General features: G+C 40.2%; 1 protein-coding gene and 1 long non-coding RNA gene across 2 annotated transcripts; one reads left to right on the forward strand and one right to left on the reverse strand.

Moving 5' to 3' along the window:
• Positions 1–937: 937 nt before the first annotated feature.
• LOC136240789 (uncharacterized) lies at positions 938–2,933 on the reverse strand. Its single transcript, XM_066031838.1, has 5 exons — positions 2,850–2,933; positions 2,119–2,350; positions 1,882–2,067; positions 1,702–1,821; positions 938–1,584 (listed from the first exon to the last, which is right to left on the reverse strand). Exons 2-5 carry the CDS (start codon positions 2,348–2,350, stop codon positions 938–940), a joined length of 1,185 nt encoding a protein of 394 aa, XP_065887910.1. The 5' UTR covers positions 2,850–2,933.
• An 8,596-nt stretch (positions 2,934–11,529) lies between these two features.
• On the forward strand, positions 11,530–16,972 carry LOC136251614 (uncharacterized). The gene is made up of 3 exons (XR_010699130.1): positions 11,530–13,233; positions 15,795–15,953; positions 16,344–16,972. It is a non-coding gene; the product is annotated as an uncharacterized lncRNA (long non-coding RNA).
• The last annotated feature ends 1,412 nt before the right edge of the window (positions 16,973–18,384 follow it).

Raw genomic sequence — 18,384 nt, forward strand, 5'->3', positions numbered from 1 at the left:
AAGCAATCAAAAAACTTATCAATCATTTTAACAAACTTGACTGTTTCCTGTACTTCTTCACCATAATTCTCTTCAAGCGACTTAGCCACTGTCTCACTAAGAGCCTACACATGTATAATGCATTATACAGCATGCTAATCACATTCTTGTGAACTTACTTGTGCAGCTAAATCCACTCTCATCTTCGAAAACGTCGTTAAATAAACATGCTCGTACCTCAGCTTTTTCACTTGTCTAATAACTCCTCCTTGTTGGGGTACTGCTTGTGGTCCTCCTGTATCATCAAGGTAAAGTTGTTCTAAGTGCCCCCATGATATTTCTTTACCATTGCACTAAATGTAAAAGGAAAAATAACGTACTCTCATTGTAGCTATAGCTATCAACTTACCCATAATTTTCGTTTGTTACTGTTCCAGCTATTTCTAATTGTTTTTAGCAAATGAGGAGGATCAGATATGAAATGCAAGTCACGTGGTCCCTCTCGTGCAAAAGGGTTGGGTACTTTGTAGACCATTTCATCTTTGGCATTGTGGAGTTTCCACAATCGACGATTTGGTGATGCACCATCACACGTAATTCCTAAAACACGGAAGCCCATTCTCTCAAGCCTTGATATTGCCTCCCACACAGGGTCAAACATCAACTCTCCACTGAGGTTGTTACAAGCAAACTGCGCATATGGGTAGTTCAACTTCTGAAAAATGCCTCTCACCATTAGCACCAACATTGAACTTGCGAGTTGTTGTTCATGTTGTGTCTCACCTAAAGCATTCTCAAATTCAAGCAGTCTATTGTTAGTGTTGCCTAGATTGACAAAGCCGATTAAAGAACCCTGGTGTTTATCATATACAAGGTCAGTCTTGATATGAACTTCATCCATGACTAAGAAGACATATCTGTTAAGCTCGTTACTCAAAAAAGCAATGTCGTAAAGCTCTCAATCTGTTTCTGCAGAGAAGCCGATGGTAGTTGATGTATAGTGGGTGTAATCACGCAGTGTTCTTTGTGAAGGCAGTTTGATGCACCCTGTTTTCCGCAGTAGTTCATATGATTTTCCAGATAAATGTCTGAGATACAAGCTCCACTTAAAGACTAGTGGGTGCCACTTCATTGACCGAGAGTCCTTTATAGAGCATGCTGTTTGCTGTTGGTCCCAAAAAAGGCGTTGAAAAGATCCTTCTGGATACATAGAATGTACTTGCTTTGTGGTTGCATCCATCATAGCCTTCATATCATCATGCAGATCAACATTTAAGGTTACACCGTCTTGGGTAGCTGCAGTTGAAATCTTCTCTTGTAATCGACAAACACGAAGCTTTGCTTTTTTGCTCTCCTGGTGTAGATTTCTCAAGCGCTCATCTTTTTCAGACGCACTCAAATTCGCATAAGTTGTATGACTGCTGGGATGAGTCTTCTGATCTTTTCGACGACGTGACAGCATAGCTGATAGTGTTTTCTTGTATTTCTTACAACATATGCACAGCCTGGACTCTTCTGTACTGTTCATCAATATATCACACTCAACATGATAGATGGATAAGCTACCAGTCCTTGCGGTGTCCAGTGCTGCCACAGTGCTGGTTCCTACAAAAGTTATTCACATCAAAGTATCGTGAACACAACAAAGGTATGCACACATAAAACTTGTCATGCTCTATTGACTTTACATACAGTTAAATGTATGCAGAAAGGACAGCTTACTTGAATTATCTTTGAGTTCGCCATTCTGAATGTTTGGGAGCTTCAAGAATGCATCATCACAGTTGCCTTCGCAAACCTTGCTTGTACGTAGAATGTTGATAAAGTTTGATACATGTGAAACTACAGTAAACATAAAATTTCCATTGCATGTTTAATATCGTACAGCAATCCAACCAATACCTGAATTAAGAGATGTCGGAATGTCTTTCAAAAGAGCAGATGAGGGCTTCAGAGTTTCTCTTTTATAATTCACAATCCATGAGAAGTCTTCCTTAATGGCTAACGATCTTAAAACCTCAGTGCCAGACTCAAAATAACCCAGTTGGAATATTCTCAATTCTGCATTTTGGATTGTATCAATCCACCCTGTAAAAGGAACGATTTAGCTAAGCATCTGCACACACTGTGTCACTATACCTGAAGGAATGCCATTACACTGTTTCAGTCTACTGTGCAAAATATCCAAAGACCTGACTGGTGCATCAACAAATGAGCACAAAGGCAGAGACACTTGAAATGACAGTGGCAGAGACACCTTCAGCACTGACATATCTCTCAAAGGAATTGAAACTGGTAGCCTCTTAGGTTTAGGCTGCCAGTGTTTGTTACTATGAAGTCTAAGCTTTCTGTGACCTCTCCTATCATTCATCTGTAAAAAAATCCAGTGCAAACTATAGCTATATGCATAATAATAAAGCAACAGTTCTGAAAAGGAAATACTTGCATTCACTTGAAGATTCAAGGATTTCGCCTACATCAGTACAAGTCAGCAGCCTTAAAACTATCCTATTTTGTTTGTATACATATGAATTACAGGAAATACTTAAGAAAGAAAGTTAGTAGCCTTTAGAAAATGACCTGTAGGCCTCAAAACTTAATACCTCAAAATCGCTTGTTTCGCAGTTGCGCTGCAATTTGATGGCATAAACGGTAAAACTAAGGGTTTTAAGTTGCATGATTTTGTCCGCTAATGTCTCAGCTTTCAAACAGTGTAGTTTACATCGAAATATATCGCTCCCACACTGCTCTACGAACCCCAAAAGTCGAGGGTACGACTAAAAAGCCATTTTTTGCATAAACCGCGTCAAACGCTATTTGTTCAAAATTTTGACGATTGTATGCAAGTAATACAACAGTATTGTTCTTACCACCACGGTAAATCCTCTTCATGTTCACAACTAGTAGCTTATCTACCCGTTCTTTCCTTTCTTCCGTCGGCGAGGTGAACCTTACATATCAAAGCGAAAGTGTTAATTATTACAATGCTGACGGCTCGCGATTTTTGTATTGAAGTGTGTCCGGTTTCCAATCCCGGGTAAGGTATATGTTATCTATGGCATGTCCAACCATGTGCTCTAAAGACTCCTCTTCACCCACACTGATCATAAAGGCCTATTTATTTATTTATTTACCTATACTGTACAACTTCAGAAATGAAGAAAAATGTACAGACAAATCACAAAAAAAAAATAATAATAATAATTCAATACAATAAGTAAATTATAATTTAATTATAGATTTAAATACTTCAAGTGAATTAGAGTCTTTAGCTAGGTTAGGTAAATCATTCCAAAGTGAAATTGTTGCTGGAAAAAATGAGGACTGATATGAGGTCTTTGATGCTTGCAATGATAGGAGGTTAAAAGGATGATAATTTCTTGTACTGGAATATGTTGCAAAGTTAGTATACAAATCAAATGGGATATCAATTTCATTGTGGATAATTTTGTACATCATGGATAATCTTAATTTTAATCGTCTGCTTTCAAGTGATTCCCAGTCCAGCTGGTCCATAAGGTTAGTTACGCTAACAGTAGGGTCACGTGTGTATGTATTGGTCACAAACCGGGCTGCTCTTCGTTGTATCTGCTCTAACCGGGATATTAAGGTAGACTGCCAGGGTGCCCACACTGTTGCAGCATATTCGAGTTGGGAACGAATAAATACGGTGTATGCTAATTTCTTAGCATGGATTGAGGCACATGAGATATTACGTTTGAGAAATCCCAATGTTTTGTTGGCTTTAGCTGTTATGTAGTTGACATGCATGTTCCATTTTAGGTCTGATTGGATGATGACACCTAAGTACTTGCAACTGTCAACTTGGGACAAGGGAGAGTTATCCATGTAATAGGTTCTTGAGATAATATAAAGCTTACTTAGGGTTACACTCATGCTGTGACATTTATCTACGTTGAGTTTCATTTGCCATATCGAGGCCCATTCCATAAAGGAGTTAATGTCGCTTTGGAGTAAAATAGCATCTTCTGTACATTTAATTTGTCTGTATAATATGCAGTCATCAGCAAATAGTCTTATTGTGGAGTGTTTGATGACTTCTGGTAGATCATTTATGTATATTGAAAACAGTATGGGACCTAGGACTGTGCCTTGTGGAACTCCGGAAGTAACTGGAATTGGAGAAGAAATTGAGCCATCTATGATTACTTGTTGATGACGATTTGTTAGAAAAGATTTAATCCACTGATAAAATCTTTTCCTGCTTCAGCTATAACGATAGCACCTAGTTCCTAGTTCCTAGGAACTAGGTGTAGTGAATAGCGCCTAGTTCCTAGGAACTAGGCGCTATTCACTACTAGCTGGATATAGAATAGCGCCTAGTTCCTGCTTCAGCTATAACGATACATATCTGTAGTTCCGCTCAAGCTATAACGATACATATCTGTAGTTCCGCTCAAGCTATAACGATACATATCTGTAGTTCCATATCTGTAGTGAATAGCGCCTAGTTCCTGCTTCAGCTATAACGATAGCACCCGCAGGCTGACAGTGTCGTTTGACAGTTATACAGTGGTATAGCACAGTTCACTACAGATATGTACATGACAACATCGATGGCAGTAAACAAAATGGCTACTCAGTTTCCTATACAGTAGCATATCAGTTACTGCACTTAACTGAATGACAGGACAGCTACATTTGTAGCATGGTACAGTGACACATCAGCTGATCACTACCACTAAATGGCAGGACTTGCAGCAGCTGTGGCCACAGTTTAAGCACACTTCAGTTACACCGAGAGCATATGACTATACCTGCTAAGTGACCAGCACAGTGTAGTCAGTCATCAACTTGAGCGTTAGCACCAGACTATATTATTTGCTGTAGCTAGATGTGGCAGCGATGTTCAGTAGCACATGTACAGTACACAAATATCGGCTAAATCAATAACCAATAATCAAGATGACCAGCTGCGACTAGTACAGCTCACTTGCTGGGAACACCTTGACTAGAACTCCTAGCAATCAAAAAAAAAACAGACTAGAATATTCTATATCCAGCTAGTCAGGATGTGACAGATAAGCAGCACACTATAACAGCTATGGTGACCACTGAACAAACAACCGAGTGAGTCTAGATCTAGTAGCACTACTTCAGGCAACAAGACAAAGTTGTACTAAGGTAGTTGATCATTACCACATGCCAGCGGTATCATGCACTAGTTTATTGAAATCACACCAGGCATGGTTAACACACATACCTACACTATAAATAGAGATGTGAGATTGCCCTAAGCAATATCAGATTAGTGACACATAGACACATCAGACTGGGCTGTGCCTCAATTCTCCGGATACGGGGGACACGTCAATTATGATTGTGTCAAGAGTGCACAAATAGGTGAGTCAATATTACTCACTATGACTTCACTGCGAGCTGGGGACAGAGCGCAACTGCACATCAGCTAGATCATCACATGACTACAGTGCAAAAATCCAACAGGCCATGCAGCCACTAAAACGCACTTGCATACACACGTACATTATAGATTAATAACAAGCTATAGCTACGGCTACTGATACTGCCAACTTTGCACCACGCTGGTGACACACCTATAGCAAGCAGTCTTAGCATAAGTCATAACTATGACCGTAAAACTTCAATCAAACAAAGGCTGTAGTGTCAAGCAGCTAAGTATTGATGAAGCTGGGGTAGTCCGCTGACAGTGGATTGCTCGCCAGACCAGGGCATGACACTGATACAACATCACTCACTTAACGTTTTGAAATATATTCCTTTCTATACCGGCCAGTATCAACAACCAATAGCAATTTGCAGCTCCTAAACTGCGCTGCTGGCACGGTTTACATAGAGGTGGCCAGGTAGCCATGAATAGGCAGACACACGTGCCGCTAACGCTTAACAGTGCCTATCAAAGGCGACTCGGGACAAGACCTCATCTGGGCGATAGGAAAACCAAGCTCAAACATGATGATCATTTTTGACAAGGTTTAAACTACTCCAACTAGCCACTTAGAACCCCCTGCTACCCCATTATGGGCTTTCTTTGGGCTATGGAACTCTCGTCCAGATCGAGGGGTCCGACACTCTTGAAATCTCGTACGCTTCGTCATAAAATCACATTTGAAATCATGAAATCACACACTCAAAAGAAATCAGAAATCACACTTTTTGAAAATGAAAATCGTAAAACTCCGTATATTTCCGTAAATTACGGACGCATTGAATTACGCGATATTATTAATTGGAACATAACAGAAGTGATTTAAGGCCCGAATCACTTGATCTGGCACTGGTTCGGCTGCCAATCTTTAGAATTTTACAGCCCAAGCTGAGTCCACTAATGGTCAAAAGCTTCCATCACTGGAGCCATAGATTTTAGAGGCGCAAAATCTATGCTGGAGCCACACGAGTGATCTGAGAATCCATCTCGGAATCTTATTCAGTTTTAACTAGCAATTTAGGCTCTACTCGCAGCCACAAGTGACGGTACATCATAGTGACTGCATGGGTTAATGATGAAACGGGTAAACCATTTAGAAGGGCTGCAAACTATAAGCACACTTTTGCAAAGAAAGTAGTTCCCAGCATTAGCTTCAGGACAAATAATTATGCAGCTTGTCTAGAAAATATGTATGTCAGTACTGGTTAGTAACTAGCTACTAGGTGTAACTTTTCAAAGATTAGCTCACATAATATGATTCTGCTTGTTCAGCTGACCCACTAAACATATTTACATAACTCGCAAGCAAACATTTCATATAAAACAATCCTGGCATACACAATGAAGACCATGGATGTATCCAGATCAGTTGACTGTGTACTTAGGTGTTTCCTGCCACTGTGGTTGTTAGTCAATATGAAATGAGATCAGGGTTGTTATCAGAGAGCCATTCCAGTTTTCAATACCATTGTGAAGGAAGGGATGTGCACGTTACTGATGTTAGCAGAGATATTGTTTATGTCAACTTTCAGGTGTGATTTAATCTATTGTGTATTATAAAACTGGTATAGGTAATATATACAAGTAGCTATCTTTCTGCATATAGCTAAGTCAGCTTCATGCAGATTAAATACATCACATATTGATCAGATAAGGTTTATAAGTTCTGCTAAATTTTGCAGGTATGTTCATTGCTGGCAATGCATCATATTGGTTTGCATTATATTATTTGAAGAACTGATAATGCAGGATGCATTGGAGCTAACAGTGTATAGCACACAAATTTTACGGAGAACAATTACCTAATCAGTGACTTTATGGAAATACAATGCCAAAATGGTCCTCAGACACTATGCTCTTTGCTCGGAGGACATTATAGATTTTGTTTAGGTTTTATAATGTAGTTAAGTAGGTGTAGCTTGTAAGTAGTTTATTTTATTGTAATTAGTGTGGTAGTTTGTAATTTGCTAGTCTTTGTATTCTTTTGTGCTTAACTTTTCTGTGTACTTGTTTGTTATCTATTTTTGTAAATAATTTTACACCTTTTTCATTACCTAATCATTACTGATTGAGTCCAAGTCTATCTCCTACCAAAGATACTGTTTTAAATTCATCATAACTCAGTGATAAAAGTGTAACTGAAATCATGTGGACCCACTGATGACACGCAACCATGTAATAGTAACCAATTCCAATATACTTAATTAATCACATGTATCACCATCAGCTACTTTTATTATTATTATTGCTGGGCATGCCGATGTGCCAAGGGGACGTGAGTAATGCTCCAAGGAAAAAATACACAAGATAACAACAGTACTGCTTTATTATATCTACCGGTAAAGACGATACTCGACAATGCCTAACATTGCCTATACCATTTTTACTTTACAGCACAAGTATGTAGTAGCTTTTTGATAATGCATGCTTTCTGACTCAATCACTGAAGTTGGCAAATTATTCCAGTCGATCCCGGACAGCTCTTGGAAAGAAGGAATGCCGGTTCATGTAGCTAAGTACCTGGATGAAGTGGTAAGGGTAGTGGTGTCTAGTTGAACATTGTGTGGCTAAGAGGATAATGGTATTGATAGGCTGCAGATAAGTCGTGGATTGCCTCGTAAAAATGCCGGCGGCTAGCTATAACTAGGCCAGTGCGGCATTCCTTGATCCACGCCTATTATTTTTTTTACCCTTGTTAGAATATAACTTATGCACGAAGTTCTGGGACGGCTTCTATTCATTTTAGACAGCCTCTTTACACTGTTAGCTTGCCTGTTAATCATCAGCACTACCGTACGACCGCAACCACAAACCATCACCGCTACTGGTGCCTGGAATCATCTCAGCCAGACGGCTTTGGCCCCAGCATCTTTGCTCTAGTGAAGATATAACTTTTACCATCCAGTTTACTGATGACGAAGCTTCTGGACCTGTTCTAGCTCCATGAGAGTCAACAATGGTGAAATCACGGAAATCACGAAATCAAAATTGAAATCACGAAATCACAATTGAAATCATGAAATCACTAATGAAATCATTGATTTCAGAGAAATCATTGATTTCAGAGAAATCACTGTGATTTCGAAATCTCGTACGCCCTTCGAGAAAGTGGCGGACCCCCGGTCCAGATAGGCTCGAGTTAGCTGCAGGGGCCAAAAATCCTACATCGAGCCATACAGATTACAACAAAGGCTCGAAAACGCAATAGCAGCTACGTGCTTGTCACCGACCTGCGTTGAGAGGGGATCACGTGCACCTGATCACGTGATTAAACAACCTGACCACCTGCCAAAAAAATATAGTTAATAGAGATACTACCAGCATCTACTAAATGTAATTCGATGAATACTTAATACCACCAACAACCACAATACGTGATTCGATAAATATGTGCTAATCGTAGAAAACCAGCCTACTTACCGACACCCTGCTTGCCTCTTTGTTGATGGTGATGTTCTCTACTCTGAGGAAGGGACAACTCAAGGTGACCCACTTGGAATGCCATTTTATGCTCTAGCCACTGTACCTTTAATTAAGAAACTCACTGTACCTGTCACTCAGGTGTGGTATGCAGATGATGCTGCTGCCTGTGGTAAAATTTCTGCTCTTCGTATGTGGTGGGACCAAGTTTCCTCACTGGGCCCTAGCTTTGGTTACTTCCCTAATGCAAAGAAGACATGGCTTGTTACTAAGACTCAGTTTTGCTCTGTTGGTAAGGAATTGTTTCATGACACAGCTGTAAATGTTACATCTGATGGCAGGCCTCACCTTGGTGCCCCAGTTGGCACCTCTGAGTATGTGGAAAGATTTACTTTTGATAAGATTAGCCAGTGGGTTTCTGAAGTTAATACACTCTCCTTCATCGCTATCTCCCAACCTCATGCTGCTTATACATGTTTTACTCATGGACTATTTAGCCGTTGGCTGTATGTAACATGTACAGTCCCTGATACATCTTCTAGTTTCCAGTCACTCGAGAAAGCCTTATTGACAAAGTTTATTCCAGCCTTGACTGCCCTTGACCCTCCTGGTGCTCTTCAACATTCACTCTTTGCCCTTCCAACTAGATTTGGTGGTCTAGGCATTGTTGCACCTGATTCTTTATCATCTATTGAGTTTTCTGCTTCAATGTATGTCACAGCACCCTTACAATCACTCATTTTATCACAGAATTTTGGCTATACTGCCGATACTCGTTGTAGTCTGTACTCCCGTAAGCTTGAAATTAAACAATCCAAGACTATCAATTTGTCCACTCTTTCTAAGGAACTGTTCTCTAAGCTTACTCCCACTCTTCAGAGGGCTGTTACTTTAGCACAGGAAAAGGGTGCTTCTAGCTGGCTTACTGCCCTACCTGTGCAGGAACATGGTTTCTCCCTACACAAGACTGCCTTTCAAGATGCCCTTGCTTAGAGGTATGGCTGGATGCCCTCTCGTACACCTTCCCACTGTGCGTGTGGTACCAACTTTCTGTTGATCATGCCCTATCTTGTACAAAGGGTGGATTCCCTTCAATACGCCACAACGAAGTGAGGGATATCACAGCTGAATTGTTATCTGAAGTGTACCATGTTGTGGAGGTTGAGCCTCATCTGCAGCCTCTAAGTGATGAAAGATTTCAACAGAAGACTGCCAACACTCAGGATGGCGCACGCTTGGACATTGCCATGAATGGATTTTGGGGTGGTCGTTATGAAAAATGTTATACGGACGTCAGAGTTTTTAACCCATTTGCACCATCCAACAATGGAACCACCCTTCAGTCATGTTACAGGAAACACGAAATAACAAAGAAGAGATCGAGCTTATGAGTTGCGAATCCGTGAAGTGGAACACAGTTCTTTTACCCCTCTAGTGTTCTCTGCTTCCGGGGGAATGGGCCATGAAGCCAGTGTTTTTTACAAGCGATTGGCGAGTTTATTGTCTGACAAATGGAATGACCCTTATGCCGCAGTACTAGATGTAGATTGTCATTTTGTTTACTGCGTTCAGCAATCCAATGCATTAGAGGAGCACGATCTTCACAAGGTCGTTACATCAAAAGTTCTCCTGTGGCCTTGGTGCAATCAGAGACTCAGTTTTTGATTTAATTGTTTAACTGTTTATTTGTATGTTCTAATCTTATTTTCTTTATATCTTCAAAAAAAAAAAAAAAAAAACAGCCTCAGTGTCTCTCATCAACTCCACCGGCTATCGTTCATGGCATTTCCAGTGCGTACGTGGCTTGAAATTTAAAAGGAAGTATACGTTTTATGACGAATGTTGATTAAACACCCTGAGCTCTTGCTTGGGGTGTGAAAACGAGTTTACGTATTGATTCTGGACCAGACCCTATTTCGGAGTAGGCGCTTATAATCTCTAATCGATAAGCGCCGTGACAAAGAAAAAGCGGTCTGGCCACGCGAGACTATAATCAGGCATAGAACAGAACGGCCAAACTTTTAGATTATCTGTGGAATCATTTCACTGCCAATTTCACCTCCAACAACACCTGCTCTTTTTCATTTCTATGTCCATGCTTAAAGTGTTCAAAGATCCCTCACCAACCTAACTTCAACTCCCTTTAACTGTTAATTTCCCCCCCTTTTAAGTAATCTTAGACTAGTAAGTAAACTTTGTAGCTAATCACTCTACAATTTAGCTTCCGGCCACTGACACAGGATGTCAGTGGACCATCAGTGTGCTGTCATATGTCCCAATTCTATCATACCAACATCTGCAACTTGTATGTATGTAGGTATATGTACACTGTAAAGTTAATTATTATTATTATTATTAGAACCTCGCAGCAGGGCCGCCCAGAGAAATTAAGGGGCCCAGGGCAAAGAGTTAAAGTGGGGCCCTTCACCCAAGTTGTAAGTTGAAGACCAAAAAAAAAAAAAAAAAAAAGGTCACAACCTGCTGACAATGACAATAGCTACCCATCACCAACCACATCTCCTTATCTATAAGCTTGCTACACTGCTCCTCTGAAGAATACTGTGACTGCTCTATTAGAGTATATCGATCTTTTAAACAGGTATTCAGGGTGCCCTTCATGGGGCCTCCTGGGGCCCCTTTCAGGCTGGGGCCCGGGGCAAAATGCCCCAGTTGCCCCCCCCCTGTGGGCGGACCTGCCTCGCAGCCTTGTTCTGTGTGGGTCACTGACCGCGGACTGTAAAACGTAGCAACAAGTTGCCTTAGAAAACAGCTATAACAGGTTTTTCCTCAAGAGAATCCTTCAAGCACCCAACATTGATACCTCACAGTGGTGCCAAATATTCTATAGGATGGAAAATACAGTCTAAGACTCTTGTATATCGTTTTATAATAATTATTTTGTGTATGTGTTGTCCTGTTTGTAGCTAGCTGTTTGTTTTTGTAGTTGTATGTATGTATTGCAATGTCTCCTGCAAGAAAGAACAGCTTTAGCCGATTGTAAGGAGTTAAAAACATCTATCTCTAAAAATATCTATATGTATATCAATGTAATCCCCGACTACCACCGATATGGGCTGAGGTGGGAGAAGATGGGTATTTACATTACTGAAAATTACAATTCCCCACCTACTGGGGACATACTGGCAATGCTAACGCCACTCTAAATGAGAAAGTAGTTTCTGCCCGTGTCATGTTGAAGCACCTGCATTGCATGTCATTATTGCCATTATTTCTCCAATAATCACGTGGTGCTAGCTATTTGGAAAAATTTTTGATAAAACCTTTCATTTTATACCTAATAACAGTTAAAACCAAGAAAGAGTATTTCTAGAGGCTGCTATTTAGCAAAGAAGCTGATTTTGTGGCTTCAAGATTGAGATACTCTAATAGAGCAGTCACATATTTTAATAATGACTAATGGGAATAACCCTCCCGCCCGCACCAGATATTGAAAAAGTCAGGACGGGAAACTACAGTCTCATTTGGAGTGGCCTAACCCTGACCAAGTCTCGACTTGCAAACCCCGGGATACTGAGGCAAGGAGAAGATTTGCAGTCATGTGGTATTGGTCTAGCAATGAATTTGGTCAAGTGGATTGTAGTATGTACGTAGTAGCTAGCTTCAGAGACAGTAATTCCTAAAAACAAAAGGCACACGCCTTTGCTGCCTGAGTGAATTTCGTTAGCAAAGAAATCCCCAGTGTGTTGGGGGGGGGGATTAAATGATCAATTCTCCCACCATCTCCAACCTTTCCCCACCCCCAGCCCGTATCTGTGGTGTAATTTTTGATTACAGCAGTATGACACATGACCAACCTTATGTGATAATATTGTTTGGCTGAAAGATGAAATAAGTTATTAATGGCCATCACAGAAAATAAATTTGGTCACCCACTGAGGATATATACTGAAAATTGCAACAATCACTGACGTGTTTGCAAGTTTGCTACTTGTTTACTATTGTGCTATAACTATTAGTCCCTCCTAGTTTATGTATCTCCTAGCAACGAAAATTATTATGTCAACAATGTAGGTGAGAACCACAAAACAAGTCAACCAACATATTCCTAAATTGGTCATCAAGTAATTGGTGCTACCCTTCTTGAAGCCAGTGATATTTGATTACTCAGTATGCTGAATGAATAAATATGGCTATGTTACTACAAAGGATACACACTTTACTGTGTTATAAATTGCTCATGTTGTATGCACACTATTTAGCCTGCTGTCTCTTCCCTACCTGCTACATTCTGATCAGCCCAAAGAACCTACATTATGGAACTTTGTGACATTCCCAGAACCCTCTAAACCCCAGGAGACTTCTCAGTACTGCCAGCTTCAGGAAGATCGGACCCACGCTACTGAAGAAGCAGAAACTGACAAGAGTGATGAATTTGGTCAATTTTGGTGAACAATTCTAATTGCTCTCACTAGATATAAATGTATGTGTAATTCTGGTGCATGGAGTCTGAGGTTCATTATGCAAGGGTAAAGGGCACTGCTGTTTACCAGGAGTTTTTAAGTGTTGAAGGCACAAGGAGCGTGAAACTAATGGATTGAACCATACAGAAGATCTACAGTGCAACATTGCCTTATTTGGAACATCACAAATCCACAGGCCACCTGCTGGTGGCTTGGGTACATAAACAATTAGTAAGAAGCACTTACAATGCAACAGTTCATGTATTGATAACTAGGGAGATAGCGATGGAATTATATTGTGTGAGACAGCAACAAGAGGAGAAATGTTGCTAACCTAGCAAACAGGCTACAACTGTTGATCCACAACTAGTGCTGCTCTTTCACATTGCATGCATAGCTACTAGTGAATTTGTTTAATAAGTGTAATAACTACAGAAGCCCTTTAAGTATGCATTAAGGGTAACCTGTGTGGTTGGTGAAGTTTCAACACTATTAGGGTGCTCCATATAAGGTAATTTTGAATCTCCTTGCGCCTTTAGTGCTTATAAGCTCCTGTGTATAGGTAACAAAAACCCGGTTGTATGATCCAATCTCAGGCTTGTGTGATCCAATCTCAGGCTGGCCATCAACACCTGACCTCTGTTCCAATAGTGGCTTCACCATATTCAACACCAATTAATCCCAGTGGCGTAGCCAGGAAAAAAATTTTACCGAGGCAAAGTTTATACTTATGACTCAACTGATTCACAAATACTTTCAAGTTTGGGTGGCACAGCATTTGCAGGTTGACTCTATGGTTGGATGGGAAAAAAACTGTTTCAGAGTGTTTTTTCTACATGTCAAAAGTACTGAATGCTCCAGCTTTAGTTAATGGTTACAGTGTACCATGCTTCAATTATTATATAGACTAACTCAACACAAAAACCTGACTTAATTACTCCAGAGATATTTTGAATGATCAGGCTATCCATGGACTGCAATAGAGGTCATAGTCATGCACGCTATAATGTTATTGATCGGCTCATATTTAACTCAAATTATCTCTTTCATGTTGGGAGTATGAGGGCATGCTCCCTCAAGAACTTTTTTGAAAATATATGCTTTAAAATGGCATGTGGAAGCTATTTGTGACTGGATTTGCGAAAAGGTACCTCACAAAGTTTGACCCATTTTTTTAACTTTACAACTTCATAACTTTTTAATCATAACATATTATTGCCTGAATTACAGGGGCGGAGGAAGTAGCTGATATGAGGGGGGGCTTGGCTGACCCAGACTTAGTCTCTGGTTTGGTATGGTGAGACCAAAAAAAAAAAAAAAAAAGGTCGCAACCAGCTGACAATAGCTGCCCACCTCACCAGCTACGCATTCACAGCTGATAAATTACATAAAAATCCTTACATAGCTCGCTACAGACTGCCCTAATACTGTGACTGCTTTATTAGAGTATCTCGATCTTTATCGCGGTTTTCAGAACCACCAAGAAGGATAACTTCGGCGTGGTACCCCCCCCCCCTTTCCACTGCTTATGGGCCCTGAAATTTCCATGAGTGTAGCTACAGTGTCTGACTACATTTTGATGCAAAGAGCAACTTAATCAGTATAGGAAGTCAACAGCTATAACATTTTATTTGCTGATATGTAAAATGTGTGGAAAAGGTACCTTTTCACAAATCCGGTCACATTTTTTTGATTGTAACTGCTAATGCATGATACGATCAATTCAGTAACTCAATGCAATGCCATGCAGTTGACTCACTTGAACTTTTGAAAAGTAATTTAAAGACATTTTAACATGATTAGACCAAGCAGTGTAATGAGAAGAGTACATGCATGGCTATAATCTGTACTAATGCTCTATTAGAATAATATAATATTATTACGATGACTGCTCTATTAGAGTATCTCGATCTTTTTTATACAAATTCAAGTAGCTGAAAAGTGGTCCAGCCATTGCAGGACCTTGCCATCGTGGGCTCCGGCCCTGCTACGCTGCTACATCCATATAGATTCTATTATGTGTGATACAGTATTGAATGCTGTAGTAGTAACGTTTGAGTAGAAAATTCAGGGTGCCACTAAAAACTCAGGCCTGCTCAGCCTGAGTTGCTGATTTTTTACCGAGGCAGCTGCCTCGGTTGCCTCAATGGTAGCTACGCCACTGAATCCATGCCTTTAATCTCAGCCACTGTGTCACCAAAGGCTCCCTATAGCAAAATAAAAAATAAAAAATGCAAGGATTATGCAAACTAAGAACTTCGGTAAAGAAGTTGGTATGCTGGTTGAAGTCCGAGTACAACATGTGGTGAGTATAGTTTGAAAGTTGGTGGTGTACGTGTGTGGTTGTGTTGTGTGGGTCAGTAACACATACTGTGTTGGGACAATAGCAGGGTACTGGATTTGAAGAACTGGACCTGACACATACAGTACTTAGCTTGAATATATAACAATATTAACAATATATTATGCAGACACATTTCTACACACAGTCACACTATACGTACATAGATGTTGAATACTGGTAGTATGGTATACAATTCTTACAGGGTGTGTGAAGGAGACATTTAAGGCAGCAAGGTACAAAAATCAGCTATCATGTTTATTGCACCTGTTGTTAAACAACTCACCTGCTTGGAAGAAGAAAACTTATTGAAGACATGTTCTGGTTGGCTTGGCATTCTCCAAGAGACTCCACTGGAGTACAGGTTGGTATGACTTTGGCATGCTCACGCATTTGTTTGTGGATGTATTAGTATACAGTAAAGCTAGTCTTAGTAAACTCCAGCTGAATTAAAGCATAATAGACAACACCTCCATAATAAGGATGAAGTGATTTGGTCCTATATATCTAGCTCCATAAAATTCTTGGTCCCATTCCAGTGTCCATTATAAAGATGTTTCACTTGCAGTTTAAAAGACAGATTACTTGGAGACTTGTGATAGTACGCAATAGTCTAATCTAACAGTAGATATGTAGTAGTAGTTGGTTGTATGTAGCCATAGAGTGGAAGTGTTTGTTGACATGTTAGTATGACTATTAGCTACACGTTTTAATTTGCTATGTTACCATACTGTATCCCTTTCTGTATATGCAGGGTGGATATGTGTAACTGTTGCCAGATGAGTCTACGATCAATGGACAAATCATGGAAATGGTTATATGGGGTCATTTTTCAATTTTATGGAATCAGTGTAATATAAATAACTGTAGTATATCCATACTATTGTTGTGTTGTAAAGAGTTTCTATAAATAGAAACTACAGTATATCCATGCTATCATTGTGTTGTAAAGAGTTTCTATAAATAGAAACTACAGTATATCCATACTATCGTTGTGTTGTAAGAGTTTCTATAACTATAATAAGGCCCCTATTCGGTGATTATTAGTTTCTCATCCAGCCTTACTAATTATTATGATGCGGGCGGGAGGGTATTACCATTATGCCATTATTTTATAATATTAACACACTGATGTACAGACCTTGTCCAAATTGTCTTTCTTTCTTTCCTTTACCAGCTGATTCTACTTTTCGTGATCGCCAACTGTTTTTCGACAGTCAACTGAAAGCCTGCTTTGATGAAGTCGATAGAGCACGATTGCAACTGGCACTGCAGCAATTTGCTAACAGTTCTCCTGGTGATATATAGCGAATTGTAGCGTTCATCAACAAAAATTATAACAGTGTGGTATCACGTGTTCTTCTGAGCATGCGCAGAGTAAATAATGGCTTACCATGCGGTAGCTTACAGAAAATTGCATTGTCTTTGCAACAACCGGCCATGCGCGGTTTGAGCATGCGCGTGTTTTGTAGTCTCGTGCTCAGACCGCTTTTTTTCTTTTTGTGTGGGGGCGGAGAAAAAAAGGGTCTGGTGGATCTCCAATACATTTTTTGTGCAGCCGGATCTAAAACTTTTGGGGATCATTGATTAGTTGTGATGAATAGCAAAGGCTTGTTAACGAAGCGACAATAGTAAATACGGCGCGCGTACCCAAGGATGCAGCCTTGCCAAGCAAACACGCGCCGTGTTTCCTATTGTCGCTTCGTTAACAAGCCTTTGCTATTCATCACCACTAATCAACGATCCCCAAAAGTTGTAGGTCCGGCTGCACAAAAAATGTATTGGAGATCCACCAGACCCTTTTTTTCTCCGCCCCCACACAAAAAGAAAAAAAAGCGGTCTGGGCACGAGACTACGTGTTTTGAATAATAAAACGTGCGCAATACCGGGTGCCGTTCAATTCCGCGTCAGTTAAATCATTGCATAACCGGAATTATACACACTTTTACGGCAAGTATACCAGGAATGGTAGTACTAGTTAGCAAATACCAAAACCCTGTATTGCACGAATTTTATTATTCAAAACACGCGCATGCTCAAACCGCGCATGGCCGGTAGTTGCAAAGACAATGCAATTTTCTGTAAGAAGGATGCGGGCGGTGGATGAGAAACTAATAATCACCAAATAGGGGCCTAATTGTGGGTGGTTTGCATGAAGGTCTATGAAGTGTCGTGAAAGCGGTGATGTATGCACTGATGCTAACTGAACACTGAAATGAATGTCACAGTTTCACTGGCGAAGGGCTGGGAATTATACAGACGTGTACGAGTTATGTAGTAGTCAACTTGCCCAACAATTAGGTGGGGACTATTCTACGGAACGGAACGGAACGGAACGGAACGGAATGATGGACTAAACCACGGAACGGAACGCTTTCTCAAATTGAAGCTTGCAACTTACCATTGCTGAAACTTCCCTTATAAGTTAGCAGTGGCATCTCCAGTGGGTAATTAAACATAAGATAAAAAGAATTAACGGATCGATTGTGGGTTTTTGTTGGTTGTCATTAGTAACGAAGTATTATTGTGGGATGAGCTGTATCAGTGATGTTCATCCATACGGAAGGGAACTATTTAGACTTTAGAAAGCAGTCTGGGCCGGTCTTTCAAGTCATAAGTCAGTGTATAAATAAAGCAAGCAGGAAGATACTGGTAACAGGAAAGAGCCAGCTGAATTAAAACTTGAAGAATTTTGTGCAGTGTGTGAGGAGCAAATATTTTGGCAGACCGCAAGGAGGGTATATTCTGCAAACATCACTGAAGTGTATGCATGGAGTTATTTATATATTAACAGC

This window comes from Dysidea avara, chromosome 1 (genome assembly GCF_963678975.1).
Source record: "Dysidea avara chromosome 1, odDysAvar1.4, whole genome shotgun sequence".
NCBI classification, from domain to species: Eukaryota; Metazoa; Porifera; class Demospongiae; order Dictyoceratida; family Dysideidae; genus Dysidea; species Dysidea avara.